This window comes from Triturus cristatus, chromosome 5_2 (genome assembly GCF_964204655.1).
Source record: "Triturus cristatus chromosome 5_2, aTriCri1.1, whole genome shotgun sequence".
Taxonomy (NCBI): Eukaryota; Metazoa; Chordata; class Amphibia; order Caudata; family Salamandridae; genus Triturus; species Triturus cristatus.
This window is the reverse complement of record NC_140588.1, coordinates 954,728,904-954,743,285: the sequence shown is the minus strand read 5'-3', so window position 1 is coordinate 954,743,285 and position 14,382 is coordinate 954,728,904. Positions and strand designations below refer to the sequence as shown.

Here is a 14,382-nt window from a genome sequence, read left to right as displayed (position 1 = left end):
CCGTCCGTCGGTTGACGCGACGAGGGATGCGGGTAGTGTCCCTCCCCCGGCTCCGCGTGCGAAGCCCTTAGGGTCGGGTCAGATTTTCCCTCCCTTCCTGGGCCCGGGAGTGACCCCTGCCCAGCTTCCTCAGTTTTACAAAGCGATGCACCCCATCTTTGGGCTGTGCGACTCCTCCGAGGTGCCTTCGGGCCCCGCGGACTCAGCTAGGGGCCCTGGGCCTTCGGCATCGGCAGCTTCGGCCTCGGTGCTGCAGGGTCCCCTTGGATCCAGGCCCAGATCCGGATCGGCGCCGGTCGACCTCGTTGCGCCTCCCCGGGTGCCGATTCCACCGGCACCACATCCGCCACCGGCGTCGCTGTGTCCCCAGCCAACGTCGACCCCGGCCTCCACCTCGAGGCAGACACGGAGTCGGACTGGCGTCGACCGACGCCAGATCCAACGCCGGCAGGTACTTTTGTGCCCCTGTTCTACACTGGCTCTTTGAAACCAGATTGGCAGCCAGAGGAGGGTGAGGAGGACCGGGAGGGATCTGGGGACCCTTTAACCGACCAGTTGGTGTGCGAACCGGACTGGCGAGAGGAACTGGAGCAAGCCAGTGGTCTAGATACCCCACCAGACCTTGGCATGTTGTCTCCTCCTACCGTGGCTACGGAGGAGGGAGGGTCATACGCAGTGGTGTTGCGTAGGGCGGCCAAGGCTCTCCACCTCGAGCTACCTATGGTGGCAGTCAGGACTAACCTCCTGACAGAGGTCCTTCAACCGGCAGCGAGCTCTTTGGAGCCCCTGCTGCTGTTTAATGAAGCCCTCACGGACATCTTTTCGGGCACGTGGTCCAGGCCCAACACAGAGGCTCCTGTGGACAGGAAAATTGCCCACCGCCACTGCCCGGCCCCGGGTGACCCCACATTCCTCTCCCAACACCCCACCCCGGAGAGCTTGGTGGTTCAAGCCTCCACTTCTAAAGGCGCCTTCCCTACCGCACCACCGGAAAAGGGAATCCAAAAAGCTGTACCACCCTGGTAAGAAAATGTTTTCTTTCGCCAGCTTGGGACTGCGGTCAGTAAACACCGCATGTCTGTTGGGCCGTTACACCCACTCTGTGTGGGATACGGTGGCGCAGGTGCTGCCTCATTGCCCGGAGGAGGCCCGGGCCATACATGCCCATGCAGTTGCTGTGGGGAGAGACGCAGCGAAGTTTACCATCAGCTGTGGGCTGGATACCGCCGACGCACTTGGCAGGACGATTTCCACTTCAGTAGCCGTTCAACGTTACACCTGGTTGAGTTCGACTGGTTTTTTCGGGGATATCCAATTCACCCTTAGGAACAAGCCCTTTGGCAGACAACGCGCAAGAGCGCTTTAAGGACTCTCGGGCTACGGCCAGGTCCTTGGGCCTCTCCACCACCCGCCCTGCTAAGTCTGCTTTTCGCCCCTTTTGTGGCTACGGAAGGGGTGCCCCGCTACATCCTGCCCAGAGCCACAGGCCGGCGCAAGCTGTTTAGCCCCACCGGCGTGGTTCTGGGGGCCAGCGGGTGGGCCAGTCCACCACAGCCCCCTCTGCAGCAGCCTCCAAACACTCCTAGTCTGACCTTTCAGGGTCAACAAACGCCAGTGGGTGGCTGGATCTGCCATCACTTCCCTCACTGGCACACCATCACGTCGGACAGGTGGGTTTTGCAAATAGTCCGAAGGGGTACTCCCTCCCCTTTGAGACTACCCCTCCCTCCTTGCCACCTCAGTACCACCGCATGTCGGAGGATCACCTGGCCATTTGCCAGTAGGAAGTTTAGGCACTCTTGGCCAATGGTGCCATCAAGCGCGTTCTTGCCCCAGAAGTAGGTCGTGGTTGCTATTCCCACTACTTTTTGGTACCCAAGAAGGACAAAGGCCTGCGTCCTGTCTTGGATCTCTGGAACGTCAATCGCTTCCCAAGAAAGGAGAAATTCAAGATGTTGATGCTTGCTCAGGTCTGGTCTGCCCTAGACCCTGGAAACTGGATGGTAGCGTTGGACTTGCAGGAAGCTTACTTTCACATCCCTGTCCTGCTGGCCCACTGGTTATACCTGCGGTTCACGGTAGGCCACGAGCACTTTCAGTTTACCGTGCTCCCCTTTGACCTTACAAGTGCCCCTCGGGTGTTCACGAAAGTGATGGCGGTAGTCGCAGCTCATCTGCACAGATCAGAGGTTCCAGTCTTCTCCTATCTCGACAACTGGCTGTTGAAGGCGGGCTCGTCCCAGGCTGTCGTCACCCACCTCCAGACTACGGCCGATTCCTGCATTCGCTGGGGTTCACCATCAACGTGCTGAAGTCACACCTGACCCCCTCTCAGAAGCTCCTCTTCATCGGAGTGGTTCTGGACACAACGCAGTTTCGGGTTTATCTTCCTGAACAACAAGTGTGGGATATTCTGGCTATGATTCCGATCTTTCAGCCCCTATACTGGGTTTCGGTCAGGATGACACTGAGGCTGCTGGGCTTCATGGCCTCCTGCATCCTGCTGTTCGATCATGCCAGGCGGCATATGAGGGCTCTGCAGGGGGACCTGAAGTTCCAGTGGGCGCAGCATCAAGGGAATCTGTCCGATTGCATATAGATCTCGTAGGGCACTGCACGACAATTGCAGTGGTGGCTCACGAACCAGGATTTGGTCAACGGCAGATCCCTCTCCCTTCACCAACCAGAACACACAGTGGTGACAGACGCATCCCTTCTGGGATGGAGCGGCCACATGGCAGAGGCGGAGATCAGAGGCCTCTGGTCTTCGGCGGAGTCCGGGCTCCACATCAACCTTCTGGAGCTTCGGGCGATCCATTTTGCACTCAAAGCATTCCTTCCCTCGGTCCAGGGAAGAGTGGTGCAGGTGTTCACGGACAACACCACCTCCATGTGGTACTGCAACAAACAAAGCAGGGTGGGGTAGTGGACCCCATGTCAAGAGGCCCTCCGTCTCTGGACATGGCTGGAACATCAGGGCAGATCCCTGGTGGTTCAACACCTGGCAGGTTCACTGAACGCCAGGGCAGACAAACTCTGCTGCAGGTGCATGATGGATCACAAATGGCGTCTCTACTCATAGGTGGTGCAAGGTCTCCTTCAGCAGTGGGGAGAGCCTTGGTTAGATCTATTCGCCACTGAAGAGAACGCGCAATGTCAGCAATTCTGCCCATTGGAATTTCCAAGGCGGCACTTGCTAGGCGATGCTTTACGTGTCCAGTGGAGTTGCGGTCTTCTATACGCCTTTCCGCCTATACTCCTTCTGCCTAGAGTGCTGAAGAAGATCAAGTGCAACCGGGCCCAAGTTATTCTCGTGGCTCCGGATTGGGCACGAAGAGTGTGGTATCCCGAGCTGCTCAACATGGCCTTCGATCCTCCAAAACGACTGCCTCCTCTGGAGGATCTTCTGTCGCAGCAGCAGAGGACGATCCTCTACCCAAACCTGCCCAGCCTCCACCTCCTTGCTTTGAGATGGAGCTTCGGCAGTTGACGTCGTTTGACCTGCCTCCCGAAATCTGTGATGTAATCTTGGCAGCCAGGCGTCCCTCCACTAAGATGGTAAACGCCTGCAGATGGAATAAATTTGTGGCATGGTGCACATCAAAGCCTTTCTGCCCCTCTTCTGAGGTTCTCTTATTCCTCCTTTCTTTGGCCCAGCAGGGCTCTGCGCTGGGCACTCTTAAGGGCTACCTCTCGGCCATTTCAGCCTTCCTCAGACTCCCTGATCAACCGTCTCTTTTCAAGTCCCCTGTTGTAAATAGATTTCTTAAGGGCATTACTCATTTTTTCCTCCTGTTTCCTTTGTAATGCCCCAGTGGGACTTGAACTTAGTTCTGATATATCTTATGTGCGCTCCCTTTGAGCCACTGCATAACTGTCCTCTCAGACTTCTCACTTTGAAAACTGCTTTTCTGTTGGCCATCACTTCTGCACACAGGGTAAGTGAGCTGCAAGCTCTGTCTTTCAAGCCCCCCCTTTCTGGCTGGTCATCCAGACAAGGTGGTCCTTAGAACTAGACCTTCCTTTCTTCCCAAGGTGGTCACTTCTTTCCACATTGGTCAAACCATCACTTTGCCCACCTTCTTTCCGCCTCCGCATCCTTCGAAAGAGGAAGAGAGGCTACACCGTCTGGATCCAAAACGTGCGCTTTCTTTCTACTTGGATCGCACAAAACAATTCCGGGTGGATGACCAGCTCTTTGTTGATTACGTGGGCGCTAAGAAAGATCGGACCTTGCACAAACTGACCATCTCCAGGTGGGTCGTTCTGTGTATCAAAGCCTGCTATTCTGTGTCTAAGAAGGAGCCTCCAGTGGGGCTGCACGCCCATTCCAACAGGGCGACAGCAGATTCTACTGCTTTGGGACGAGGAGTCCCTCTAAATAACATGTCAGGCAGCTACGTGGGCATCGCTGCACTTGTTCACGAAACACTACTGCCTGGACAGCCAAGTCCAGAGAGACCGCTTCTTTGGCCGTTCTGTTCTCCAGGACTTTCTGGTGTGAACTTGGTTTGCAGACCCACCTCCGGGGTTGGTATTGCTGGGGTATCTATTCTAAGGTAAGGAATCTATAACTAACTGTTTCTTTCAGATGAACAAGTTACTTACCTTCGGTAATGATATATCTGTAAGAAACATAGGTTAGTTATAGATTCCTTACTGCCCATCCATCCTCCCCATTCTGCCAACTGACTTCTAGGGTTAAGGACATCCTTTCAGGGCCCTAGTTTTGTGCACCAGTGGTCAGTGTCTTGCACAGCTCTGCACTTCTGGCGTGGAAAGTCGTGTACAAAACTGATGTGAGCGCGCGAGGGGGCGTCTATGGCGCTACCGCAATGTCATTCCGGAGACCACGACGCAGACGACAAACGCGGAGTCGACCGACGCCACCTTCCGACGCACAGGGGTACTGCTGCCGCAAAACTTTTCAGATCCAGTCTGACTCCTGGGGGTAATTCTATGGTAAGGAATCTATAACTAACCTATGTTTCTTACAGATATATCGTTACCGAAGGTAAGTAATTTGTTCTTCTAAGCGTTTGATATTGGCTATCAAAATTTTATGCTGATTAAGTAAGTGTTTCTTTTTCCTGTAAACAAAGTCTATAATAAAGCCACGTGCTGTAGTTTTAAAAGTATCCCACAGCAGTGAAGGAGAATGATCTGGAGTCAAATTTAGAGAAAAGAATTCCTCCATAAAGTAAAAGAATGAAGAAGAAAAAAGTGGATCCTGTAAAGGGAATTATTAAACCTCCATCTTGAGGATTTTGGGTGTGAGCGGAGCGAGTGGAAATCGACAATAACCGGGGCACGATCAGAAATGACAGTGGGTTCAGTTGAGGAGGAAATAAGGTTCTGTGTCAAGGCAGGAGAAAGAAAAATGTAGTCAATTGGGTCAGGGTGCCGTATGGAGGAGAGAAAAAAGAAAATTCTGTAGTGTCAGGGTTACAGAATATCCAAGCAGCCACAAGGTGTGTCTGAGATATTGTACTTTGAAAGTGTTTGTGGGGCTTTTGAAGGATAAAACGAACTTGAGATTGTCAATCAATGAAAGGGTCAATAACTTGGTTACAGTCACCTCCTAGAGTAAAAAAATTCATCTTTATGTTGAATGCATTTTTTTGTAATTTTAGGCCAAATGGAATAATCCGGCTAAGTTAGACCATAAATATTAAAAACTGTTAGAGAAATATTGTTAATGAGCAACTTAACTAATAACCATCTACCTTCTAAATCAATGCCCTGAGATATAACAGAGCGTTTCAAACGTTTATGTACTAGAATATTATCCCCATTTTTCTTAGTGGTCATAGGAGACATTAAGACATAACCCACCCAATGCCGTTTGAGTTTCAAAGCCTCTGTCTCTGTCAAGTGAGTCTCTTGCAATAAAACTAAGTCAGGATTATATGAAGATAAATGAGATAGTATTCTCTGCTTCTTTATAGGATTAATAAAACCTTTCACATTCCATGAAACAACTCTGAATATAAAGAGAGCGAATTAGATATAAAATCACGCGATCAACATTGATGTAGAAAAAGAAGAATATTGAGAAAATTAAATTATAGAATAAGTTATGTATATGGAAATGTAGGGAGTCCAAACGATCTGTAAAAATGATAAGAACAAAGAATGGAACATGAGTGAGTATAAACAGTTATAACTACCAAGACATAACCTGCAAAGGAAATAATCAATTAGGGTTAGAATGAACGTTACAGGAAACTTTCAAAAAAATCAGAGAGACTTTCACATAAGAGTCAAGTTATGGAAGGAGTACCAGCTGTATCCATAGAGGCCGTAGAGTGTGAATGAAGACGTTTTCGAAGATCTGCAGGGTCTTTAAAAGTAGAGGTGTTGTTTTGAATAGTTACTTTGAACAAGCATGGATGGAATATCGGGCATCAATGGCACGTAAAGCTGGTCTAAGATCTAGAAACTCCTTCCGTCATTTAGCTGTTACTGTAGAGATGTCTTGGGATAGGAACACTTTAGATCCTGACCATATTAGTAGTTTCTTAAGTTTGGCCGCATTTAAAACGTGCAAAATGTCGGTGAAATTAAAAAAAAGAAGGATCACGCAACGAGGTCTTGAGGGATTCAGAGAAACCAAAGCAAGGAGGATCAAAAGCTTCCGAAGAAAGAGGTGAAAAAGGTCACAGGGTCATCTCCCTCGACACCCTCAGGAAGACCATACAAATGAAGATTGTTGCGCCTATTTCTGTTTTCAAGATCCTCAGCAGATTTCTTCAAGAAGATCACCACCCTCTCCAGAGGTGAAATTTTTGTAGCGGTATCTTGAAGGTCACTGACGTGTTGTTCGACCGTGGACAACCTGGAGCCAAGCGTAACCCATTTAGTGTCCAAAACCTGTAAGCATGTATTGGTTTTCTCTATGAAGAGGCGCAATGCACGTATTTCTTCTAAAACAGTGTCTAAAGACACAGGCAAAGCAGGTTTCGGCAGAGAAGGAAGATCTTGTGTGAGTCTTTTGTTAGCAGAGGAGGGCGAATTTAATTTTGAAGGCACAATGGACGAAGAAGCTGCTCTGGAGGAGTTAAAATGAGCCATACTGACAGAGTTATGCAAGTCATCCATAGGGGGTACGTCACAGACAGACCAGTAGTAGACTTTTTGCTAGAATCTAACAGATGTTTAGATCTGTTCATGAAATAACATTGTTCTAGTCCTTCCAGCGTGAAGAAATAAATAAATAAAGTCTCCCTTTAATGAAAAATGAAAAATAAAAAGACCAGTGGCATGAATTATGCCCTTTGAAAATAGCTGGAGCAAGTTACAATGAGTTAAAGATGCAAGTCTCAAAAGCCCATGCACAGTACCTTGTGAAAGGAGTAAAGCTGAGAAGGATTATTCCAGTCAGGAAAATAAACAAAATCGCGTCCGGAAGGTAGGAGAAGCGGTTCCACGATGTTTCACATAGCTAGAGGTTGGAGGAAGGAACCAAAATGCAGCCTCATGTTCAGCGGACGTTCTGCAAAGGAGAACTCCCCATGTAATTAAAAAAATGGCACTGAAACCGCCGAATTTACATGACGGTCCCGCGACGCAGTGTGGAGCTCCGAGCTCAGGCGGCCATCTTGAAAGGCGCCCTCCGGAGCCTTTTCTAACCTTCCGGAATGGTCGGAACTTTTCTTCAGCTTCCAATTCACTATGAAAGAACTTCCTATTTCTACCCTATATAAATGGCTTCAGACCTGCAAAACAGTCTATGTCCTGTGCTCGATAGTGACCTCACCTATTTCCAAAGTTCCAGTGCTCTGCTGGATCCTGTTCTCTAGTTTGCTGTTTTCTGCATACCATCCTAAGCTGCTTCCTGCCAACCAGCAGTAGTGATTGCTTTCCTCCATCCAACTTACCTCTGTTTAGTCTAGGCCTTCACCCAATTTAGGATGCCATCTTGCCATCACTACGCGCTCATCCATGCTCCATATGGTGCAGATCAAATGTGGCTACTAGAGGGAGTCACACATACCTTGGACAGCCCCCAGTCAGGTTAAAGAAGACTCCACAGAGCCAGCAGCTTAGCGGAAAGTTCAAGTGAAATTTTGCATACACAATCATTATCATGCACAAGATTAACCACAGCAATAATTTGTATATGTTTATAGAACACTTGTTTTATTGTATAACTGAAAGCGCTGGGTGCTATAACATATGCACCTCAAAGGAAGAACAGGATCAGCATGTTACACAAAATTAAATATATATTTTTGTACAGTTTTAGATAATGCACCTGAAAAAACAATAGCAAATTATGTGTTACCTTATTTTGTTAACCTTTGTAAAAGGGTGCAATGTATAACATTTGTTTCTCTTCATTCAGATTGCAAGGTATAAAGCACCTTTTCATCAGCTTCGCATTCAGTATGGCACAAATAAAGGCAAGAACTATACAGAGGAAGAAGATAGGTTCCTCATCTGTATGTTACATAAGATGGGCTTTGACAAAGAAAATGTGTACGAAGAACTGAGGCAGTGTGTTCGGAATGCCCCTCAGTTCAGATTTGACTGGTTCATCAAGTCTAGGACTGCAATGGTAAGTATTGTGTATCATTAATTTTGGTGTGCTACTCCGTATATTTGATCCTTTATAGCAATTATCTTCCTTCCAAAATATGCATTATTTTTATGCAGATAACATGCAAAAAGACAAAAGAAAGCTAAAATTGTCTGCATATGCTTCTGACGTTTTCTGGCAGAACTGTTTCACAATTTGTATGTTTTCAGTCATTTTTGTAATTTTACCGTTTTATACTTTAAAAATGTATATTGCATGATACAGCAAGCATAGTCATTACATTTTATTTCAAAATATTTTAATTGAATTTGTACCAATACTGAGGAAAATATTGTAGTCTTAGCAAGTACAGCATACTGGCCAAGAGTTACAGATATCCCCCAGGTACACAAGGCTTGTTAACAAGGTCTCAGCCCCTTAGGTGTCCGTACTAGTGTGTCCCAATATACACCTTTAGTATCATGCATTGCAACATTTACCAAATTGCCCTGATGTGGGACCTTTGCTAAGATGCACTTGTGTGTCCTACCCCAACTTTAAGCCCTAAGAAAGGCAAGTAAAGAAGAGGAAAACCTAAAACCAAAATTAATAAGTAGAAAAGAAGAATAAAAAAGAAGAACGAAGTGTGAACTGAACTAATGTATCTTGGTGATTATGTTCCAGAGCGGTCTGAATGGTGGGGTGGTTCCATGGGCGGGGGCTAGGGTCGGATCTCTCTCACATGTATGCTCGCCCAAAGTGCGCCCCACCCTTCAGTTAAATGTGAAAAAGGGGAAGTACTCGCAGTCTGGGCTACATGCAAATAATGGCAGACTCTCTGACAGATATTTCACAAGCGGGGACCAGATGTACTCAAACCCCTTTCTTGAACACTCTGTTATGTCTGTCAACCGCTCCAGAGCTAACGCTCGCCACAATGTAGCGTGCCATTGTGTGATGGACGGAGCCTCCGCCTTCTTCCATCTTAGCGGCGGCCAGGCACACCACATGATGAAGCGATATCCGTACGTTTGCCGCTTTTGAATCGGGACTATGGTTTCTGGGATGGGGTACCGTAGTATCAGTTTAATCTGTGAGAGAATCTCCTTCCAGAATGGCTGAATAGAGGGGTAGTCCCACCAGATGTGTCGGAAGTCTCCCAAGAGCCCTCACCCCCTCCAGCACCTGTCCGTAGTGTTAGGGAATATTTTATGCAATTTCTGGGGGTGCAAGTACCAGTCATACATAACATTATAGTGAGACTCTCTCAAGTGCTTAGAGCGGTTGTGTTTGGTAGTATCCTTGTACAAGCGGCTCCATTGTTTCTCCTCCAGTGGCCTAGAAAGGGTAGAGTCCCTGAAAGTCCTGTGTCTCTGAGTCGACTGTGGGCCAGCACCCCAATGAGGGAGTACAAAAAAGAGATAGTCCCCTTGGTGGATGCCCCTGATTGTGTGAATTTCTCCATTGGGAGCAGGTCCTTGGTCATGGCCAGCCACACCTGGGGTTGCTGCACCCAATGTTTGAGCTGTGTGTTATGGAAGCCCTCTGTGGATTGCAACTGGAATGCTTTGGCACATTCCGCAAACGCTAGGAGTGCTCCCGTTTTGTATAGATGAGAGATCATAAGGCAACCCCCTAAACTCCATTCCTAAATGGCTCATCCCGCAGTGCCGTGGGAAAATCGGGTTTGAAGTGAATGGGGGTGTAGGGTGATGGAAAGGTTGTCAGGGGTAATGTTTTTGTAAGAAGGTCCCAGACCTGCAGAGTACTGTCCATGGGGGTACTGAGGTAAGTGTTAGGGGGCCTATGCTGCTCCTTTAACCACAAGAGGTCCCAGTTGGTCCTGCCTGTTATTTGACGGTCCATATGGAGCTAATGTTTTTCGGACTCTCTGAGGGACCATTTCGTCAGCACACAGAGCTGGGCAGCCCTGTAATACCCCAGAAGTCTGGGAGAACTAATCCTCCCTCTGCTTGTGATCTGATTAAAACTTGGTATGATAATCTGGCTCTTTGTCCCTGCCATATGAATTTAGTGATCAACTGTTTCAGTTCTATAAATAGTTCCCTGCCCACCGGGATTGGAAGGCCCTGAAAGAGGTAGAGTAACCTGGAGAGGACATTCATCTTAATTGCATTGATTCTCCCTATCCAGTAGGTAAAGGCAGCTTTCCATCTATTCAGATCTGCTTTAATCCATCGCAGCAAGGGCGTGTAATTGGCCTTATAGAAGCCTCCAATTTTTGGAGTGAGCTTGACCCCTAGATATGTGATGTATTTGCCTGTACAGCAGAAAGGGGAGGTCTCCTTTATCCATCCCATCACCTCTCCCGGCATTGTTAAGTTGAGCAAGAATGACTTTGAGAGGTTCACCTTAAAGCCAGAGACTAGTTCAAAGCAATAAAGCTCCAATTGCATGGCCGGAAGCACGTTCAGCGGATCGGTGATGGGAAGCAGGATGTCGTCCACAAAGAGGGAGATCTTGTGGTCATCGATGCCAAATGTAACCCCTTTTATAACTGGGTTTGCCTTGATCCGCGCTCCGCCAGGGCTTCAATGCTGAGAGCAAAGAGCATTGGAGACAGAGGACAGCTGTGTTCCCGCGAGAGTGCAAAAGAGTCAGTGGCCACCCCGTTTACGAGGACTTGACACCTAGGAGAGTTATAATTGACCCGCACCATACCAATAAATGTTTCACTGAAGCCGAATCGTCTCAATGTTCGCAGGAGAAAAGGCCAGTCAACCCGATCAAAGCCCTTTGCCGAGAGGAAGGCTGCGGGAATGCCCTTCCTCTGTACCTTCTCGATTATATGAGCTATTCCCTGTAGATTGTTGTGGGTCTGCCTTCTCTTAATTAATTTCCAACTGATCGGGATCGATCAGAGCGAGAAGGAGATTTTCAAGGCGGGTGGCCAGTATTTTAGAATACAATTTTGCGTCTGAGTTCAGAAGTGCGATGGGCCTGTATGAGGCGCAAGCTTTAGGGTCCTTCCCTGGTTTGTGAATAAAGGTTACCAACGCCTCCCCCATGGTATCTGTCACCCTTTGGGCATTTGCTATGTCGTTAAAAAGGGTCAACAGATGGGGAGTCATCTCAGGTGCAAAGGTACGATAGAATTGAGCATTTAGCCAATTTGGGCCGGGGGCTTGCTGTAATTTCAAAGCGTCTATTGCTTTCTGGAGCTCTTCCCTAGTGAAGGGGCGACTAAGTTCCTCGTTGGTGTGGGCCAAGACCTGAGGCAGGTTTAGGGACATAAGATAACTCTCCTGGGCTTGGGCCTCTAGCGGGTCGGCGTTGTAGAGGTTGCGATAAATATTCCCAAAGGCATTTGCTTTACCCTCCTCATTAAGAGGGGAGACGCCCACATCATCCACTATTTGTTTGATATATTCTTTTTCTTGCTTAGCCATCAGCTGCCGTGCCAATAGGCTGCCTATTTTGTTGCCACTTTCATAGCCTAGGGCCTGAAGCCTTAGAATAGATTTCTCTGCCCTATTGGTGTATATGGCCTTTAGTTTACCCTTTAGGGACTAACTCTATGCACTTGCCCCTAATAACCGCCATAAAGACATCCCAGGTGTTTTAGTAAGATGTGAGGGGGTGGGGGGTTGTTGGTATTAAAGTACTTTGTGATTGCCTTCCTTAGTTCGTCCCTGAGGAGTCTATTCCTGCTGATGAAGTTGGGGAAATACCATCGCCTGTATTTTGAGTACTACCTCCAAGGGAGCGTGATCTGAGGGGCAAATCGGGTGAAACCTATTACCCGCGCCTGTGTATAGAAGGGATTGGCTGAGAAAGATGTGGTATCTAGAGTAGGTTCTGTGGGAATGAGAGAAGAAAGAATAGTCCCTTGTCATGTGGGGGGGGGCTTCCCTCCAAGCATTCAATAGGCCCAAACGCTGAAGGGAGGCTTTAAGGGCCCTTCTGAAAGTCCCTCCTGTTGCCCTGTGCGGGTTGGTCGTGTCCAGTGCTGGGTCCCATGTTAAGTTGAAGTCCCCCAGCAGTAGAATGTCTCCCGTTGTAAACCCCTCTAGTGTTGTTAAAAATACCTCTAGGAAGTCCAGTTGCCCTGGGTTAGGTGCATAGATCGTGGCAATGGTGCAGGATCGAACCTGAGCTCCCTCCCCCCACCCCCGCCCCCCGGACCATCAGAATGCGTCCTGCTGTATCTGTTTTAGTAGCTTGGTGATTGAAGGGGACCGAGGAATGTAAGAGAAGGGCCACTCCATTTTATTTAGTGGGGGCCGAGGAGCGGAAGATTTGCGGGTATCGTTTGGGTTTCAGCCGAACCTCCTCTCTTTTCTTTAAATGGGTTTCCTGCAGGGCGGGTATCATAATCTGGTTGTCAGTTTAGAATTTCCACAGGCTCGGTCTCTTGTTAGGGGAGTTAAGACCCCTGACATTCTAGGTTAGGCAATTATCCACCATTTATCATTTTATGGGCCCCTCTCCCCCTCCCGCAGCTCCCACTCCAACCTCCCCATAAGCAGCACATCTCTCCACCCCGTTCCCCTCCTCTGGCGGCCCTGCTAAAGTCCTCAACTGTATGTGCACCAAGATACATAACATATGAAACGAGAATAAAGAAGAACTGAGTTGTGGGGTCTTCCATCCCAGAGGAAGGCCTCACTATGTCTAACTCCAGGAGCGAGCCCACTTCCACACCCAGGAACCCATTTACCAATTAGCTAGGGCACTTACTTGCTTACTTTTGTGAAAATTTCAATTACCCACAAACCTTAACTTTAACGGGATCAAAAGATGTAGAGTGTCTATCAGAGTGGGAGTCGCGGCACTTGATGCATCAGTAATGGGGTCTTACCTCCATTGTTTTCCCTACTACAACCCCCCTTACAATGTCTCTAGTGAAGTCTAGACTTGGGCGCTCAGAATACGCGGGACCAAGCAAAAGTCCTTAGGCTCTCCCAACTGTTGCAGGGATTCTGCTTTTGCACAGAACTATGCGCAGGAGACCAGGACCTCAGAGAATTGTGGTGTACCAGAAAACTCCCCTCAGAACCCAGAACCCCTTATCCGACTAGCTTAGTATCCCATTCGTTAGCCTAGATCCAGCAAGGCGGTCCCAATGTATAGACAAACCAGAACAAGCGACTTAGATATTTCTCAGGAGTGGTGGGAATCCGAAATACCTGTTCGTATCTATTTGTTAGTCCACAACATAATAATACAGACACGGTAAAGTTTAAAGAGTTTATTTTATAAACCTCGCGTCCTAAGATGCAGTACTTTGGCTAACACTAGTAGACTAACAGTACAGATCAGAACCATAAGCATTATTACAATACCATACAAAATGAAAGGAGCAATCATACTAATTATGACAGTGGTATACAGCCACACTCCTTTCTCTATAATCTAATACATTATTATTATTATTAGACTATTAGAAGGTCTCTTAGGTTAACAGGGGGGACCCCCTACCGTATAGATCAGCTTAGTAGAATCACATCAAAGGATCAGCTAGCTCTCTCATGCATCAGCTCTTCTGTTCGAATGAATGTAAAACCAAACTGTTCTGCAATATTAAAGACGCTTGTCCTTCAGATATTGGCAGCTGTATGTATGATATGTCTAAAAAGTGGTACGATCAATCTAATCACAACACTCTGTACCTTCTAGTGACCCAGACTCGTTCTTTGCATGATGTACAGACCAAGGACACATTTCACTGTTAAGAATGTAAAACAACAGTTTGTTATCCTGTAAGGCAAAGTCGAGTCAGCATTTCTAAAATGAATAACACAAAACAACAGTGTCGTGTGCAGCGCAGCAGAAACGACAAGCTGGCTTGCTAACAATTATCTCGGTTATGCTAACTTAGTGTTGTAAATAGGGCGTGG

The 14,382-nt window shown here is 47.8% G+C and overlaps 1 protein-coding gene across 2 annotated transcripts in view; it reads left to right on the top strand.

The window, feature by feature from the left end:
• The window catches only part of LOC146829460 (SWI/SNF-related matrix-associated actin-dependent regulator of chromatin subfamily A member 1), a 1,967,301-nt gene that overhangs the window by 1,712,165 nt on the left and 240,754 nt on the right, over nucleotides 1–14,382 (top strand). For both annotated transcript variants that reach the window (XM_085608144.1, XM_085608145.1), the window contains one exon: nucleotides 8,348–8,560. In XM_085608144.1, coding sequence (XP_085464270.1) covers nucleotides 8,348–8,560 — 213 coding nt within the window. The remainder of the gene's footprint in view (nucleotides 1–8,347; nucleotides 8,561–14,382) is intronic.